The 19,942-nt window shown below is 43.4% G+C and overlaps 1 protein-coding gene across 2 annotated transcripts in view; it reads right to left on the reverse strand.

Annotated features, from left to right (window-relative positions):
- The window catches only part of LOC104381023 (Y+L amino acid transporter 2), a 33,922-nt gene extending 13,980 nt beyond the window's left edge, over positions 1-19,942 (reverse strand). Inside the window, exons 1-3 of one of the 2 annotated variants that reach the window (XM_086608725.1) lie at positions 19,922-19,942; positions 4,384-4,901; positions 980-1,105 (exon numbers count right to left, since the gene is read on the reverse strand). In XM_086608725.1, coding sequence (XP_086464851.1) covers positions 980-1,105; positions 4,384-4,885 — 628 coding nt within the window. In that variant the 5' untranslated portion in view covers positions 4,886-4,901; positions 19,922-19,942. Of the gene's footprint in view, positions 1-979; positions 1,106-4,383; positions 4,902-5,217; positions 6,059-19,921 lie in introns of those variants that run through there. The other variant, XM_086608724.1, reaches the window with a different exon arrangement.

Below are 19,942 nucleotides of genomic sequence, written 5' to 3' on the forward strand. Positions count from 1 at the left end.
TACAGTGGGACAGCTGATGTAACTGCGGCCAAGCAAAGGAGGAGGACAGCAACCATGGAAAAGCAAGCACACTCATTAGGTTTTATAAACTAGTTTCAGCAGGAGAAAAGGCAATTCCTAAACTGAAGAGGGGAAACCATCTTTATTTCAACCGAAGAAAGATACAATGGCTATTTAGGAATTTCATGGGAAAGGAAATAGAGGAAACCTTAGAAACTAAACAACAGAGCTAGACTTGGAAGAGATTTCACTGTACCAGAGGCCCAAATTAAGAAAATTAAATCTATTGTCATTTGCAAAAGACCAGAGGTTGCACTGGAATAAACTAGTCTCCAGCTTTTCAGTGTGTTCAGTTCAGACCGGTTACTGCTCATAGGAGGTGGCTCATCTGTCCTGTGATGTCTTATGATACCACAGTGATTCACAAGACTGCAGTGTTACAGTCTTTTCCCTTGTTTCAACAAGTTCGCCCTCTCACCAAGGAAGGAAAAGACAAGTTCCTCCCTCCCCGACTCTCTTCCCTTGCAAGGTGCTGCGGCCACTCGTGGCCACGGGTTGGGCAGGGAGAGCAGGGGCTGAGGAGCGATGTGAAGGATGCGTCCAGCAATTTTTGCTGTGCTGTCCTGTCATAGGACTAGTGGCAAGGCTAACCTTTAACAGGAATTACTCAGAGACACTGAGGCTGACTTGACACTTGTTAGCACTAAACTGATGTTAATTCAGCTGCTGTTTGCTGTTCAGCCCAAGAAATGCAGAACTTGGTATGTGTTGGTTTGTCACACTACGGGTAGAAGAATAATTGAACTCCCATTTCTTAACAAGCCATGAAAGTCCTCAGTTGTTCCTAAGGCAGACATTTTTTTCCAGAATAAATAACACTTCACATTTAAGTCTTAAGATGTCTAATTTTCCTGCACACATTTTGAAACTCATATGTGTTTCATTTTGAAGAATTTAAGTAAATGAAAAATATTCTTACCTTTAGCGATTTTGTAAAGGCCAACAACTATCACCAAGATAAGACCCAGAACTTTCACAAATGTGAACAAACCTTGTACACAGCTTCCCCACCTCACATTAACACAATTCATAAATGTTAGGGAACCTGTAGAGAAAAAGAATATGAATGAAAGGAGCACTGATATTTTACAACAATTTTACACCACTTTTCAAATACATCCTTCCAGAGATTACCCTTCTTTTAAAAATTAAGCAAAATCAAATTTCACCAGTTCAGGACCACATAGATTTATTACAATGAGTGAAATACTTGATTTAAAAGTTATATAAGATTTTTTTGTACGATAATCCTTTCATGACAGTAGGTAAGAAAAGACACATCAGATTTTGAATTTTAGGACTAACTTCTACTCCTTTTAAATAATTTTTAAAATTTATTAAAATCAGCAGTTAGTCACATGAAGAAGAAGAGATTTCTCTAAATCATTTATTTACTCTGAATTTTTCCCTGAGGTCTCCCTGCTGATTTGAGCTCTATTCTACGTACAGAGTAAGGACAGCTTCTGCACCAAAAAGCTTGGATGTGGTTGACAAGATATTGAATTGAGCCAGGCCAGCATGCCATTACTCTGTGACCATGGCTTAGGTGCTGTGCCATTCACACCTGACCCTAATTCTGAACACTACAGAAATACTTACTTATAGAGTTCTCTCAAGCGTTAATTTTAATAGAATCTAATAGAAATAACAAAGTACTGTGGTTGCAGAGAGTGGGTGGGATCAATTACTACTCCTTTCTGTTCAAGAAAAGGCCAACTGCAAGGTCCTGCACATGAGTCGGGCAACCCAAAGTATGAGTACAGGCTGGGTAGAGAATAGATTGAGAGCAGCACTCTGGAGAAGGACTTGGGGGTGCTGGTTGATAAGAAGCTAAATGTGAGCTGACAAAGTACACTTGCAGCCCAGAAAGACAACCGTATCCTGGGCTGCATCAAAAGAAGTGTGGCCAGCAGGTCGAGGGAGGTGATTCTGCCCCTCTGCTCTCAAGAGACCCCACCTGGAATACTGCATTTAACTCTGGAGTCTCCAACACAAGAAGGACATGGCCTTTTTGGAGCAAGTCCAGAGGAGGATCATGAAGATGATCAGAAGGCTAGAGCACCTCTCCTATGAAGACAGGCTGAGAGAGCTGGGATTGTTCAGCCTGGAGAAGAGAAGGCTCTGGGGAGACCTAACAGCCTTCCAGTACCTAAAGGGGGCCTACCAGAAAGCTGGATGGGGCCTTTTGACAAGGTATCATTGGTATCAGGTGTAAAGCCCAGCTGCTGCAGAAGACATCTGGCCAAATGCGGCCTAGCTGGTCCAGAGTGCTCTCAAGCATGGACCAGAACAGACTATTTCTTCTCTAGCAGTCTTGTTCATCTTTCCTTCTGTTTCTTTGACCTGCCTATAATCTACACTGCAGTTTTGAAAGGAAGAAAAAGGGTTTTATAAAGCTTAAACCAAAAACCATTTAGAAATCTTTCTATATAGCAAGGAAATTAGCATCCAATCACAGATGCTCACAGCAGAACTTCTTGACTTCATTATCACCAGTGGCTCTGCATTACTTGACAGTGTGTCCTGTTGGCTGTCAGGGTAATAATAGACCTCTTTACTGAAACGGGACCTGATTTGCCCCCCTATTTCCTATTAATATAACAATATTTTGCAATGGGCACAGAATTTGGTTTTGTTCTGGTGTTAAAAAAAGGTTGTATAATGATAGTTAATGCCTAGTGTAAGGTTTGAATATAATTTTAAACATGTCTGTAAATAATAACTTATGCAAACCTTGCTCTAGGAAATGTGGTATACATATTGAAAAAAGATTTTATGCTCTATAGTTCAAAAAATTTCCTGAGTAGAAGTTAAGTGTATACCTCTTTCTTTAAAGTACAGTAGTATGTGTCAGTAGCTCTCAGAATTATAGGCCTATGTCTTGAAAATTATAAAGTAGGTGTTGACCGAAGTTTTTAATACTGAACATTTAGGAGTCACCGGTGATGCTCTAAAGTGCTATCTGAAACACTGAAAGGATACGTTTACTGCATGTGTATATGATGCAGGACACGTATCATGTGCCGCAGAGTCTAATTAAATTCAAAGCAGTGGGATCTTGTCATGGAATTTCCAGTAAATTCTACTAACTATACATTTTAAAAAGTTCTCTCCACTACGTTGGTGAAGTGCCAATTAAATCCATGCTCCTGAGCCTTCTCCATATTGTTCAGGCTGATAATGAATTTGCCACCTGACACTGCTAAAATGCATATCACAGTCAATATAATAAAATATAATTTTCCCAGCAATCTGGGCTGTTTCTCAAAATGCTTGTTTTAAACCTGGTCAGTGGTGAGGCAACTGCTTTGCTGCATGAGAAAGCAGCAGCTGCCCATCCCACCTGGGGCATCAGCTCAGAAATCAGAGGTACTAAAGCACCCAGTAGCTGATTCACATGAAGACTGCAGCAAGAATAACTAAGACAATGAAAGCTTAAAGAAACATCAGCATTTGAAGACTTCCTCTCTTAAGTGTTAGGATTCATGAGGTGCACCTAGAATACTGGGGAAATAAATTTTGATCTGATCAATAACTGCTTTCCTGTGCAAGTGGAGAATTTCAGCTGATAAAGCCTTTTGGAATAGGGTTAGTTGCCTTTTAGACTGCTGCCTGGTCATGATGTGCTCAAGATATAGCATGAAGTCTTCTTCAGAAGCGAACTTCCTCTGCATCACAGTGGCAAAAGTCAGTGTATGTTACATTATCTGAAGTGAAAATTACTTATACCTTTGTTGAGTTAGACAATTCAAGCCATTTTTAAAAGATCATGCTATAGCCCAGCATAAAAGGAACACTTACTCCATCTTGACAAATCCACGTTTACATGAAAAGAATCTGAGTGCAGTCCATTTACCAGAGGGTAGATTTGCAATGCTTATCTCTTTGTTCACGTAAGACATACAGTCATGCCAAAGTCAACTCTGCAGGGTGTCTGATTGCACTGCACAGTTTTTCTAGAGACAATACTCAGATTAGGCAGAGTATTTCTAATGTCATATGAATTTTTAGATTTTTGTTCATCTTCTATGATTTGCAAGAAATAGGGGAAAGAGGTCTGTGAATTAGGCCAATGATCCATAGAGATATATGTATCTTTAATCAGCAGTCAGGGTTTCCCCAGCCAAACTGCTGTAATTCTCTCTCCTCTAAATCACAGTCGCAAATAAAATCCATCTGAATAAAACATTACTAGTTCCTATGAACATGTTTTATCGAGGCAATAACATTTTCACAGAAGACAAAGGAATAGAAATTGAGAAAAATCTCTAAGAGCACTTGCAATTATAGTTCTTAACTCTTAGGAATCATAACTTTACTTACAAACACAAGCAGCTGCAATTAACCTGACTGCACCATATGGCAGCTCACAATCAGGAAAAATTGGTTGAACGATGTAGTTAGCAAATGTGATTGCTCTCACTGCCTGAGTTGTTGGTTCAGTAATTAGCAAGTAACACCACAGGCTGATGAAGGCCACAAAAGCACCAAATGTTTCCAGAAGATAGGTATAATAACCTCCAGATTTAACAATAGATGTTCCCAGTTCAGCATAACACAAAGCTCCGAACAGCGAGAATATCCCAGCGAGTGCCCAGATGACGAGAGAGAGTCCATAGGAAGCACTGTACAGTAAAACAGGTATGGGTGATACAAATATTCCAGAGGCAATCATGTTCCCTACAATTAAATAAACTCCATTTAGTAATGTGATTTTTTTTTTCATCTGTATTCTCTCACTTCTGTCTGCCATATTGTCCATTTCAGCGCTTCCTTTCTTAGTTCTGGATCTTTTATTGCAGCGTATTTGCCAGGGAGCTGACATCTTCAACTATCATTACCTGAAAACAAGAGGAGAAAACAACTTTTGTAACATGCATCAGAGACATGAGTAAGATAATTAGCATACAAGGCATAAATGATACAAAGAACAATTATTTTGCCTAGTTTTATCTTGCAGTCCAGGAGCCGCACACTAGTGGATTTTCTTAACTTTCACTGGTCTGTACCTTTTTAATGGATAAACGTGAGGCCACTGTCTTTGGTTATAGATCCCGAAGCTTTCATGAACTTTGAGTTCACTGTTATTATTTATCTTGAATTGTAATTCTGTGTTACATTACTGGAATTATCATAAGGAAGAAAGAGACACTGTACCTCTGGAAACACGTTGTGATACAGCTGGAGTGTTCCCCACAGGTATACCTCTCCCTAAATTTTACTTTCATCCCAGGAAGAACTTTACTTTATTATTATTTGTTTCATCGAATCACATCCACCTGAAAATTATCTGCTGAGGAACACAAAAGAAAAGATTGCTGCTGCAGTGAATAATGCGCCTTGTTTAGTTATTGACCCCACTTGACTTCTGGGTAGAAACCAGTAGCAGGCATAGGGATTGAGTTTTGAACACACTGTTCCTGAAACATTTTTGTATAAGGGAGTCCAACAAAACATTTCTGTAAAAGCTTCCCACTTTGATGCTCGCATGGCAGGATCCAAGCATGCTGGGAGCTGGGAAAAAAGATGTAACTGCATAGTTGTGTTGATAAATCAGCCTTGTGCACACATCACACCCCTTTGGGGCTGAGGTCCTCAGGGATGGGGAAGGGAAAAAAAGCAGCAAGACTGCAGCGACCGTCTCAATGCTTGGGTCCTGCTGACTCATAACCACGCTTACTTGCAACAATGAGTTTTTCCAGTGCCTATCTCAAAAAAAAACCATTTCTCCTTCCCTTCCCCAATCCACACATGCTCTGAAACACTTCCAAAGAGAATTTCCTCAAAATTCTGTGACCTAAAGCCAAGTTTTCTAACAAAGCTCTTTTGTGTGACACTTGCCAAAAACTTTTGATCACAAACTTATGTTGTTAAAAAATGGGTGAACAGCCTGTAGAAGAGTACAGTCCCTCCCCAAAGTCCAAGTCAGGTAAGACATGTACATGTCTGAGGATGCCTGCGAGCTCTTTGTCCATAACAGGGCGAGGTGACAATCAGAGCTATAATTATCACTAGATCCATATCTGGTGTTAAGTGTTCTCTGAATGTCTGGAAGGAATGTGAAACTGAGTGGAGGTCTGCTGGTCTCATTTTTCCATTTTCCCACCTTGGACAAAACGAGCTGTTACCTCCACCCATGCATGGTAGAAATTGATGGACTTTGTGCCGTTAACATAAGTGATAAGCTTGTCTGCAGCCATCCCCGCATGATGTCTACACGTCTATGATGTAATGTAGATCTTGGGTACAAATATGCCCCCAATTTCGACCCCAAATGGGGACAGGAGAAGACTCGATGCCATACTGACTGATTGAGGAATTCGCTCCCTTCTCCATCCCCCCCACTTAGGACGCCTCGTGGGTAAGGTTCTCTGCTTCAGTCTATGCTGAGTGATATTTTCGTCCCCAGCGTATTTGGTGTTTTGTGCCGGGTGTATTTTGTTGGTTTCGTCCCCAGTGTATTTGGTATTTTGTCCTGGGTGTATTTTACTATTTTTGTCCTCAGGTGTATTTGGTACTTGCTTCCTAATGCAGTTTGTGCATTAGCGGGCTTATTGTGCCATGTAGCTGGGCTACAACAGACTGGTTGTGAGCTCGTGGTATCAGATGTGTAGGGTCTGTCTGGTAGATAAGCCGTAGTTCTGCAATTTGTTTATCAAAGGCAATATCGAAAAGAACCTGTAAATGTTGCCCTTGTAAATAAACTGTCCTTATTTGTGCCCCCCTCCCAATTTTGCTGTCTTGCATATTTGGTGTCGGCCCTAGGACCGGTTTTATTTCCCCTCTATTCGCAACACAGCCAGATTAAAACAAGCAACTTGCCGTCCACAAACTTCCTGAAAGGTTTGCTTTCCAGTGTAAGGCCTATCTGGTTTAGCAGCCCCTAATCATTTAAAGTAATGTGTTCTTTTCCAGATTTTTTTAGTGAGACTCAGTTTCCTAGTTGATCAAATAACTAATGAGGTCTGATGAGAATTAAAGACTAAAGGATGTCAAAATCTCTGTAAAGATGAAATGCTTTTCTCATTCCAATGCCACTTTCTCTAACCACAGGTGAGGTGGGGAAATAGACTCTACAACTCAGAAAGTTGTTAAGTAGGTATGTTTATTACACGTAGGTGCATGGGAGATTGCTCCACCACAAACGTTAACACCGTATGGCAAAACAAGAACCAATTTATAATGCAAAGGTGTACATGACTCATCCCCGGATCATAGAATGGTCGTTAACAGTTCCCATTATCTTATCTGCTCCTTCTAAGGTCGTTACTCACAGTCAACAGTTCTGGTAAAAGTTCCTGTTACCTTGATGGCTTTAGATGGCTACTTATCTATAGGATTCTCGATTGTGACAGAGCTTCAGTATTTTGCTAAACTATTTGCTGTGTTGCAATGCCCGACTAAGTGTTATTTTCCATATCAAGTCCCCCCCTTTTTTTTCTCCTTTGCAAATTCTTTTGCTATATAATGCTATTCCCTGTAAGGGATTTAGCAAAATACTTGCCGCTTTCAATGTTTTCCCTTAACTTATGTTTCTTCCATTCTCCATATGTGCTGCTGGTTTGTTTACACATCCACATGAAGCATTGCAACATACAGCAAACTAGGAATCCTAACACAATGATCATAATTAATGCAATAAAAAGTTGCTTTAGCCACGCAAAATTGGGTAACCAAGAGGCAAGCTTTTCCCAGAGTTCAGAGACACCAAAAGAAGTATCATCTTGAGCTACTCGGTGTAAACTTTGATTCTTCTCCTACAATTTCTGTAGATCCGTTTCATCCCACTTTTCCTGATTAATGTAAGTACAAAAATGCTAACAATAATTATTGTCCATCCTCTCGTTGGATCCGGAGTTTCAGTGGTCCAGTAGGTGTGGATTTCCATCGTAGTCTAGGAGCTTTCTTCACTCTGGTGTGATGTTTCCACGATGCTTGTTCCTTAATTTTCACTGCTGTGTGGGTGGTTAGCAGCACCTGAAATGGACCTTCCCACTGTGGCTCCAAAGTTTTCTCTGCAAGAGACTTCTAAAGATATATGTCCATCAGGGATTAGAGCTCCCTTTACCTTTACCATTTCTTTAGCAGCCTGTTCTGTCTCTCTATCCGCCAGCTTGTTTTCTCTTTCTAACCTGTGCTCACTTTCTGCATGTTTGATGGTCTTCCCCTGGGAATTCAACAGTCCTCTCTCCTTCCATATTGCCCCATGGGCGTGTACAACTCCAAAGGCATATTTAGAATCAGTCCAAATATTCACAGCCTTTCCTTGGGCCTTTTCCAGGGCCCGACTAAGGGTTATGATTTCGGCTTTCTGCACTGAGGTGTCAGTTGGTAATGGTCCAGATTCTATTACCTTTTCAGAAGTGGTGACGGCGTACCCAGAATGTCGTTTTCCGCCTATGACATAACTGCTTCCATTTGTGAACCAGTGTTCTACTCCATCCATGGGGGCATCTCTGAGGTCAGTGCGGCTAGAGTACGTGGCCTCAATTGTCTCAAGACAGTCATGGTCCACTGGCTCTCCAGTGTTCTCATTGAGAAAAGAAGATTGGGGAGGCCCAGTGCTGGTGCTGACATCAGAGCCTTCTTCAGCTGATGGAATGCTCAATTTGACTCAGCATCCCACTGGAGGTGCTTTTGACTGGATGTGACCAAGGAATACAATGATTTGACAAGTAAGCCATAATTGTGTATCCACAGCCGGCACCATCCTGTCATTCCTAAAAAGGTCCGTAGTTCTTTCACAGTCTGTGGTCTGGGGGTCTGGCATATGGCTTCCTTCCAGGCCTCTCCCAAGAAACGCTGTCCGGCACTGATTTCATACCCGAGGTATGTAACCTGTTGCAATGTCACTTGTGCTTTCTTCTGAGATACCCGGTACCCCTTTCCTTCTTCCGATGGTAGTTCCCATGACTCCAGGTCTCTTGCTAATTAGCTTCCGATGGTAGTTCCTATGACTCCAGGTCTCTTGCTAATTAGTTCCCAAAGAGCGTAGGGCTGTTTTTGAAACCTTGTGGCAACACCGTCCATGTGAGCTGGGTCTTTCGACCACTCTTAGGGTTTTCCCACTCGAAAGCAAAAATTTTCTGACTGGTGCTCTCTGTCCATCCTTGAAATTTATTATTATCGGTTGGGTGTTCTTGGCATGTCCTGGGACATCAGTTGCCCAAACCCCAGGATATACCTAGTCGGTGATTTCTGCGTTGATTTTTCCTTCTGTGGGAACATTGACTAAAAAAAGCTCATTATTTGTGCATATTGATGAACATTTACCTCCAGAGCAATTTCATCTTTTTTAAATTTTATTGTAGCTTCCAATTGTTCCAATAGATCTCTTCCCAGAAGGGCTTTCGGGAAGTTTGGCTTATACAAGAATTTATGAATGCCTACCTGTTTACCCAATTTGTATTTTAAAGGCTCAAAAAGTAAGTCTTCTCACTCTGGCCAGTTACTCCCTTTACTACAATATAATCATTTCCTAAAGGCATCAGGGCTTGATTTAAAATCGAGTATGTTGCTCCCGTGTCTACCAAAAATTCCATTTTCTTTTATTCCTCCCCTAGCCTCATTACAACCAGTGGATCTGCTAGTCAATCTTCTTTTACATATGCAATCACTTTTCCTTGGCTATTCCGCCAACTAGCATTCCCTTGGTGCTGTCGTTCTGGACACTCCCTTTTCCAGTGACCGGTCTTTTTACATATAGCACATTGATCTCTGCCAAGAGAGGCCAGTCCATATTTGGGCTTGGGTTTCCACTCCCCATCCTCTCTGACCGCTGCTAGCACTCTTCTTTGGTTACATCTGTAACTGTCCTCTCTATTACTGAACACCCTTCATGCCTCTTCTAACAGTATTTCTAAATTTCTATCGTCCATGGGACGTAATTTTTGTAATTTGCATCTAATATCACTTTGTGACTGTCCTAGAAACAGGGATACCAATTGCTGTATTCCTGCCTCCAACCCAGGATCCAGAGGTGTATGTCAGCGCATCGCATCCCTTAGTTGGTCCAGGAATTCAGATGGTGATTCGGAGGGACCTTGCTTTACTGCATATAATACAGCCCAATTTATCGTTTTGGGAATAGCCCTTTCCATTCCTTTTAAGATCCATCCCTGATATGACTGTAATCTCTCTACAGCAGCCGATTGATTTGGATCCCACTTTGGGTCTTGCAAGGGGAAATAGTCTTTAACATCTTCCCCTTTTGCTTCAAAATGATCTTTTGCAAGATCCCCAGCAGTTTTTATGACCAATTGTTTCTCTCTTTCAGTTAAGCATTCCAATAACAGTTGCATATCATCCCAATCAGGGTTATGCTGCTTTATTATGAATTTGAGATTTTGTGTAACACTTACTGGGTCACTACGATATTCCTGAGCAGCTGCTTTCCATTCCTTTAAATCATTACAAGAAAACGGTACCTTAATCCTCATTGTTCCCCCATCCGGTCCTACTGCTTCCCGGAGAAGTGCTTGCAGAATTATTGCTGCCGGTTGCTCTGGCTGCTCTGTTTTTGCCGGCCACTCTGATCGTTTTTGCCTGGTAAGGGAAGATATTGGGCTATCTGGAGGAGTAAGGGTCCCATCTGAATCCTCATTCCATTCCTGTGACTGAGGGGGAGGCTTAAAAATATCAGTTAGATCTTGTTCTGAGTCCTGGAGGATTTTTACTTATTCTAGTGCACCTCTGCCCAATGCTGCAGGCAGAACAGCGTCTCTTCAAGTTATGTTTGTTTCTCTTTTTATTTTCCTTTTCTAATGCAAGAACTATAGGATCTCGAGGGGACATTAATCCACAATCCCTTTGCCACTCAGGATTGTCTCGGAGAATGAAGAACATATCTGCATATGTTACTTTATCCCATTTTCCTTCTCTTCTTAAAAACAACATTAATTGTAAAAGCGTATTATAGTCTAGTGTTCCACTCTCCTTGGGCCATTTGGCCCCATCTTCCAGCTTATAAAGCGGCCACCATTGGTTACAACATTTAATTAATTTATTCTTATTTTCCGTGCCTGCTTGTCTCATTATATCTTTCCAGTGTGTTAATATACATCCCAAAGGGGATTTTTCACAAAGTTTACTTTTTCCTCCCCCCATTTTACCTACTTTGGCACACAATATCACTTTTGTATACCCACTTTACAGCTTAGACCAGTTTCCCAGTTTTTCGCTACACCAACATATAACACTCACTCCGTTTCTCCCTTTTAACTGCACCTAAACATTCCGTTTGTTATAGAAGCACCTAAAACATATATTAGGTTGCACGAAAATCCTGATGCTCGCGTGTATAACAGTACAGTTTCTAAGTTTGTCACTTGCTTTGTCTGTCTCCAGCTGTTTCCCTCATGGCAGAGCAGAACCGTGGATTTGGACTCTGCACTTGCTTCGTGCGCAATTGCATGTCTCGCTTACTCACACGTACATTTTACGTTATCATGCACTTTGTTCGTCTCCAGCCGCTCTCCTTGCGGAGAACACGGAACTGCAGATCAGAACTCCACACTCACTTCGCAGCTGGGCTGCGTCTCACTCGCTCAAACATGCAGTGATTTAGCGGCACAGTCACACAATCACACATTTCAGGGCTAGCCCAGCAAACTCATACAAACATCAGAGGCATTATTATATACGCTAACGTTAGATGGTATAAACTTTGGATGGTATAAACTTTACGAAATATACAGTACCAGATTTTACAATATATGACAACATATAGAGATTTCAAATCGTCCCCCTTGCTTTCTGACACCTCCCACCCTTTTCGGCGCGTAGGGCCAGATGTGGGTGGAATGAAATGTCCTCTCTTTTTACTTATATTAATACTACACAAAACATGGAACGACAGGAACAGCGGGACATTTACAAAACGAATAACAGACAATTATTAATCCCGCTATTACCCCTCCTGCAGCTGCCAATATTAGCCAGTAAGTCATATGACTGTGAGATTCCGCTTACTTGCCCCCCACTCACTTCTTGCAGGCCTCCAAGCTCCCTCGCCCACCCCCTGCTTTCCATCACTGGGCCTCCGGGTTTCGATAGAGGGATACAGCAGCAACCTCGGGTTTGCTCGATCTACCCCCAAGATTGCTAGCGGCCACCCCTTTGGACAGCAAACCCCCACCACTTTTTAGGGTACCCTCCTTCCCACAGGGACAACGCTGCACGCCGGACGTCTCTGTGCGCTTTACCAGCAGCCCCGGCCGAGCAACCCCGGCGAAGTGTACGCTTCCCCTGTAAACATACCGTTTGTCTATGGGCTCAAGAGGTCGTTGTCTGCTCCTGGGTGAACAGCTGAGGAGAGGAGGCTCCTCCGCAGAAAGTTCTCGGGGCGCGCCTGGGGGCATCCGCTCCACAGTTGGTCTCACAGCCGAGCAGAGAGCCCCTGCCTGGCTTGCCAAAACTGATGTGCAGAAACAGACTCCACAACTCGGAAAATTGTAAAGTAGGTAAGTTTATTACGCGTAGGTGCACAGGGGATCGCTCCACCACAAACGTGAACACCGTATGGCAAAACAAGAACCAATTTATAATGCAAAGGTATACATGACTCATCCCCGGATCATAGAACGGTCATTAACAGTTCCCATTATCTTATCTGCTCCTTCTAAGGTCATTACTAAATGTTATTTTCCATATCACAGGAGCACTGTGGGAACACTGAAATAAAGCTAAATATTAATTCTTGCCATAGGTATTCAAGCGTGACTGCTGAGCCTCCCATCTTTTGCTGACCTCCTCTTCATACATGGGTTCAAGATGGCCAAGAGCAAGATCCAGCACATGGGTCAAGGCAATCCCAAGCACAAGTACAGGCTGGGCAGAGAATAGATTGCGAGCATCCAAGAGAAGAAGGACTTGGGGGTGTTAGTTGATAAGAGGCTCAACAAGTTGGCGGTGTGCACTTGCAGCCCACAAACCAAATTGTATCCTGGGCTGCATCAAAAGAAGTGTGGCCAGCAGGTCGAGGGAGGTGATTCTACCCCTCTACTCTGCTCTTGTGAGACCCCAGCTGGAGTCATACATTCAGCTCCAGGGTCCCCAACATAAGAAGGACATTACGCTTTTGGAACAGGTCCAGAGGAGGGGCATGAAGATCATCAGAAGGCTGGAGCACCTCTCCTATGAAGACAGGCTGAGAAAGTTGGGGTTGTTCAGCCTGTAAAAGAGAAAGCTCCGAGGAGATCTCATAGCAGCCTTCCAGTACTTAAAGAAGGCCCACAAGAACACTGGAGAAGGACTTTTGACAAGGGCGTGTAGTGATAGGACAAGCGGCAATGGCTTTAAACTGAAAGAGGGGAGATCTTGATTAGATCTAAGAAAGAAATTTTTTACAATGCAGGTGGTGAAACACTGGAATAGGTTGCCCAGAGAAGTTGTGAATACCTCATCCCTGGAAGTGTTCAAAGTCAGGTTGGATGAGGCTTTGAGCAACCTGATCTAGTGGAAGGGGTCCCTACCTGTGGCAGGGGGGTTGGAACTAGATGATCTTTAAGGTCCCCTTCCAACTCAAACTATTCTATGATTATGTCAACAAAAAGGTAGAGCCTCAGTATCAAAGGATAAGAGATTCAGATTCCATAACCAAGATGTGTAACTTCACTGTAGTTAAATTACCCAAACTTATATCAGCTGAAAATCTGCAAGAAAGTAGCAATTTGAGAACAAAATCCTTTAAACAGCTTCTGCCTGTCCTGTTTCATGCTCACTCCCAAGCCAAAAGCAATATTCCCACTAGCTTTGACAGGGCACTGATTTCATTCAGTAGGGTCACGATGTTGAAGTTGTTATTGACTTCTTTATTCAGGACTATGTTTTCCTTAAATAAATAAGGTTTGATTGAGGCAAGACTCCTGGTAGTTCTCAGCAAAGTCTTCACGCTATTAGCAAAAGTAGTGGAATAAAGGAAATAGTCTTCCTGTATAATACCAAAAGGAGAGGAATTATTTATTGTCACATGTGTAAAGAATTTGCTACTAATACAATACAGACAGTGATGAAAACAATTTGAGAATATGTCCAATGTCTATTGCCATGATCTAACCCTTTCCTCATTTATAGCTTCTGCTATTTTGTTTCTAAAGAATCTGTCTCATAGTCCTGCCCTACTGTCATCACTGTCCCTTCATCCTCCTACTACCATCTCCCTTTCTGGGACTATAGCTGCTGCTTCTGTCTCAAACTGGTTTACCAAAAAGCTTAGGCTAAGAAGCTGTTCAAGCATGATTCTCTTCTCTGTCACTTGGGCATCTCTGAAGGTCACATTTTGAGGGTGCACATGATCCAAGTGTCCTGGTTTTAGCTAGGACAGAGTTAGCTCTTCTTTTTAGCAGCTAGAAGAGCTCCATGTTTTGGTTTTACTCAGAGGCTCGCTCTGAGAAGAATGTTGATAGCAAGCTGATGTTTGTAGTTGGCACTGAGGTCTCAAGGACTTTTCAGCTTGCCGGGTTCTTGCCAGTGTGCAGGAGCAAAGCAGGATAAGGGGCGAGCATAGCTGGGACAAGGGGGACACGACTCTCCTTACGATTTGTACTTGGACTTAAGATTGAGGGCCAAACTGGCCAATTAGTATTCCATATCATGCAGCGTCATGCCCAGTGTAAAAGTGAGGGACAGCCAGGAAGAAGGGCTTTTGCGCTTTGGCTCTTTCGCTGCTTTTGCTCTTTTGCACTTCTGCGCTTTTGGTCTATTGTCTTTTTTTTCCTCTCTCTTCCAGTACTCCCACTCTCGGAGTACTATCTCTCTCTCTGTCCCTCTCTATTTCGGGGACTTGCGTTCATCTGGGATTGCAGCTTCAGGATGAGACGGGCTGCGGATAAGAGGGGGCGGTGAGCATCTACTCTTGTATCACTTATCTGTATTAAATTGTTCTTATCTCAACCCACGGGTTTCCTGTTTCTCCTTTAATTTTCTCCCTCATTCCTGGGGGTGGGGGAGCGTGACTGAGCAACTGTGTGGGTTCGGTTGCTGGAGCGGCCTAACCCACGACACCAAGTGAGACCCAGTACTAGCTAAGGTCTGGGAGGGCTCATGTGCTGGGGAAAACCATCAGAACTGTAAAAATTTGAATTGTTACAGGAAGCTGGTCATTGTCATAGATTCATAGATTCATAGATTTCTAGGTTGGAAAAGACCTTAGAGATCATCGAGTCCAACCATCCCTAATCCCCATTAAACCATATCCTCAAGTAGCTCATCCACCCTATTCTTAAACACATCCAGGGATGGGGACTCAACCACCTCCCTGGGCAGCCTATTCCAGTGGCTGACAACCCTTTCAGAGAAGAAATACTTCCTAACATCCAACCTGAATCTCCCCTGACTAAGCTTATGCCCATTTCCTCTTGTTCTATCACCTGTCACTAATGTAAAGAGCCCTTCCCCTACCTCCCCACCATCTTTTCTCAAGTATTTATAGGCCGTAATCAGGTCTCCCCTCAGCCTCCTCTTCTCCAGGCTAAACAGCCCCAACTCCCTCAGCCGCTCCTCATAAGTTTTATTTTCCAGCCCCTTGACCAGTTTGGTCGCCCTTCTTTGGACTCGCTCCAGGAGCTCAATACCTCTCTTAAAGCGAGGGGCCCAAAACTGGACACAATATTCCAGGTGCGGCCTCACCAGTGCCGAGTACAGGGGCAGGATCACTTCCCTATTCCTGCTGGTCACACTATTCTTGATACACGCCAGTATCCCATTGGCCTTTTTGGCCACCTGGGCACACTGCTGGCTCATATCAAGCCGGTAGTCAACCAAGACCCCCAGGTCCTTCTCCGCCAGGCAGCTCTCCAGCCACTCCTCCCCGAGCCTATAGCGATGCTTGGGGTTTTTATACCCCAAGTGAAGGACTCTGCACTTGGCCTTATTAAAGCTCATGCCATTGGCCTCAGCCCAACGATCCAGTCTGTTCAAATCTCTTTGAAGGGCCTCCCTACCCTCGAGCAGATCGACACAGCCTCCCAGCTTGGTGTCATCCGCAAATTTACTGAGGGTACATTCAATCCCCTCATCCAGGTCATTGATAAAGATGTTAAACAGAACTGGACCCAGCACTGAGCCCTGGGGAACCCCACTGGTGACCGGCCTCCAGCCGGATTTAGCCCCATTTACCACCACTCTTTGGGCCCGGCCATCCAGCCAGTTTTTAACCCAAAGGAGGGTGTGCCTATCCAGGCCAGCAGTTACCAGTTTCTCCACCAGAACACTATGAGAAACTGTATCAAAGGCTTTACTGAGGTCTAGGAAAACTACATCCACAGCCCTTCCCTCGTCAACCAGGCGGGTCACCCTGTCATAGAAGGTGATCAGGTTTGATTGGCAAGACCTGCCTTTCATAAACCCATGTTGACTGGGCCTGATCACCTGGTTAACCTGTATGTGCTCATTAATAGCACTCAAGATAACCTGTTCCATGACTTTGCCCGTCACCGAGGTCAGACTGACAGGCCTGTAGTTCCCCGGATCCTCCTTCCGCCCTTTTTTGTAAATGGGGGTAACATCCGCCAGCCTCCAGTCCAGCGGAACCTCCCCAGTGAGCCAAGACTGCCCAAAGACAATGGACAGGGGTTTGGCAATGACATCCGCCAGCTCTCTCAGGACTCTCGGGTGGATACCATCAGGCCCCATAGACTTGTGGGCATCCAGCCGAAGGAGCAGATCCTTGACCCGTTCCTCTTGGATCACAGGAGCTTAGTGTCACAGGAGTCAGTTTGCAAATCCTGTATTATAACAGGTAGCAAATCCTTATGGTGAATCCTCTAGCAGAGAGAAAGTCAGAATGGCTTCCTGAGAATGAAAAGATTTAATTTATGTAGTAATTCTGAAAGACAGTTTCTTTGCATTCCAATATTCTGCTTTTCATGGTTGAGTACTTAAATCATAGAATCACACAATCAATAAGGCTAGAAAGAACCTCTAAGATCATCAAGTACAACTGTCTACTCAATACGACCATGCCCACTAAACCATGTCCTGAAGTGCTACATCTACACGTGTTTTGAACACTTCCAGACATGATGATTCCACCACTTCCCTGGGAAATCTGTTCCAATGTTTGACCACTCTTTCAGCAAAGAAAATTTCCCTAATATCTAAGCTAAACCTCCCTTGATACAACTTGATACCATTTCCTCTCGTCCTATCGCTAGCTACCTGGGAGAAGAGATCAACACCCACCTCAATACAACCTCCTTTCAGGTAGTTGTAGAGAGCAACAGGGTGTCCCCTGAACCTCCGTTTCTCCAGGCTAAACGACCCCAGCTCCCTCAGCCACTCCTCATAAGACTTGTACTCCAGACACTTCACCAGCTTTGTTGCCCTTCTCTGGACATACTCCAGCACCTCAGTGACCTTCTTGTAGTGAGGGGCCCAAAACTGAACACAGTATTCGAGGTGCGGCCTCACCAGTGCCCAATACAGTGCACAATACAGGGACTTCCATAGTCCTACTGGTCACACTATTTCTGATACAGGCCAGGACGCTGTTGGCCTTCTTGGGCACCAGGGCACACTGCTGGCTCATGTTCAGCCAGTTGTCAACCAACATCTCCCAGGTCATTTTCTGCTGGGCAACTCTCCTCCAAGTCTGTAGTGTTGCCTGGGGTCCTTGTGACCAAAGTGCAGGACTCAGCACTTAAAGGCTCACCCTACTGCAACAATAACACTTTATGGCAGTACAAATATGAGTACAGGTATTTTAGTAGCTCTTGTGTACAAAGTCTGAAGAGTAAGACATAAAAACTTCCTGTCATGAAGAAAGGTCCCTGCTCTCATGCTCCTCATGGACTGTGACAAGCAGAAAAAGCTATTGTTCTCTGGAAATCAGAGATTCAGACAGGCTTCAACATGCCAATATGCCTCAGAGGCTTCAGCAGGCTAAATGAAACAGCTGCAAACACTTGCCTGTGGCTTCTGTCAGCAGGTGATCTCCACCAGAGAACTGCAGAATCCTGTTTACATGCAGGTCCTGCTCTTCCTCAGGAGCTCCCACAACAAACAGGAAAATTTTCCTCTCAGAGAAAAAACAGGACGCCTTGAGAGCACAGACAGGCATAATGGCCCTAAATCCTTTGCAATCTCATGTTACATCCCAGCTGTATGCACAAAGAGGAACAGAAAGGAACTTGTAGACTGACACCTGAGAAGTTAAAGAAAACAATAACATCATATCTAGGTAATTCTGAATAGCTCATTTTTCAGTCAAGCTACTGTGAGAAGTCATACAGAACAGTGTGGGAAGAAGGGACAGCCTGATAGTAGTTGAAAACCAGAGTTGAAATCAAAGATAATTTTTCATTAAATTACGACATATTTTCTTCATTCCTTTTTACAGCCTTGCAGAATTTGACCAACACTTCTGCAGTAAGGATTCTCCTGTGCCAGCTTACTACTCATAGCAGTTCTGCTGTGTGTTGTAGCTTCAGGTACACACCTTTGCTTATGGCACAGCAAAGGGAGGTACACCTGCCTAAATAAGCCAGTGACATTTTCTGGTTTCTTGCCGACACCTCCATTACTGCTCAGGAAGGCTTCTCATGCTCTGCACTGGCAACAAGAGCACTTCAATTCTTTACAGAGCCCTCTTCATTCATATCATTGCCCAGTAGCAGCAGACAGCTCAGCTGCACCACTGCCAACTCCTCGGCTTCCTCCTGTTCCTTATCCCTGCCAGGATCAACAGCACAAATCACAAATTCAGATCAGTCTGCCAGCCTGTACAGGCACCCTCGTGTCCTGTGCACAGCCCGTAGAGCCAGGAAGCATGGCATCCGTGCTGTGCTCAAGTTCTGCCTGCTCTAACGCAGGAGTTGTTTTCAATGAGTTTGGAAACAGGAAGACAGTGCAGACCCCCAGACACAAGACATCAGATGCCGCCTGGCAGGCCAAGTGCCCCCTGGCAGGTCAAGGCTTTTTATACGTAGTAGGACTGCTTTTACCTTCTTAGTCATAATTTAAAACAGTGTATTACAAAGCTTGCATTTCATGTGGACCCTACTACAAGAACAATGCAGCAGCTTGTAAAAAGGTACCGCTGAAGAAGCCTCTGTTCTTCTAGTTTCTAAAACCCCAATTCAGGAAAGCTCTTAATACATGTTGAATTTTGGACACACATCTCAGAAATGCTATTTTGCAACCTTACATAACAGAAATCGTTCTTTAGGCACTACTAATAACAAACAAATGTGACTTAGAACGTGACATGCAATGAAACACAGAGTCCTGGCACCAAACTCTCACGGGTCAGGCTGGCAGTTTTCCTCAGAGCCTGTCCCTGCTGGACATCTTCAGGTCTGCTCTACAAAAAGCACAACCATTCATTGCACCATTGTGCTGGACTTGCTATCTAGTTTGAATTTTACAGCCTTTAGAGAGAAGCAGGATAAAATGCAAATTCCTAGTTTATGCAAAAAATTCCTTTAAAGAAATTTTAAAAACTCCTTTTCTATCCAAGAAAGTATAAATTTTTTCAGTTCACAAAATGAGTTAAGATAGGTACTGAAAAAACTCATCTGTTGGTAATTAGCAATGCCCACACTGAAGCTTGAATCATTCAAATGGGGCAGATCTCACATCTCCATGGGTTTCCAAACAGCCCTCACTTAGGATTACTCATTTATCTGCTCCTTCTTATATGGTAGTTTAGGTAGATTACAGCTTTCTTGTATGTGAAGTTTGGATTTTCCCAAATTTCAGATAGTGTTAAAAGAATCTGTAATTATTTGTCAGTGCTTGTAAAAATAATTTGCCTGTGCTGTGTTCTAACAAATTAAAACCAGTATTTTTCTCACTAATTTTGAAGCCATCTGAGTAAAGTCCCTAAGTCTTTCTGAAATGAGCTGAAAAAAATCTCACATACCTTTTCCTCTCAGGTGGCCCC

Source organism: Tauraco erythrolophus, chromosome 3, assembly GCF_009769465.1.
Source record: "Tauraco erythrolophus isolate bTauEry1 chromosome 3, bTauEry1.pri, whole genome shotgun sequence".
In the NCBI taxonomy this organism is placed as follows: Eukaryota; Metazoa; Chordata; class Aves; order Musophagiformes; family Musophagidae; genus Tauraco; species Tauraco erythrolophus.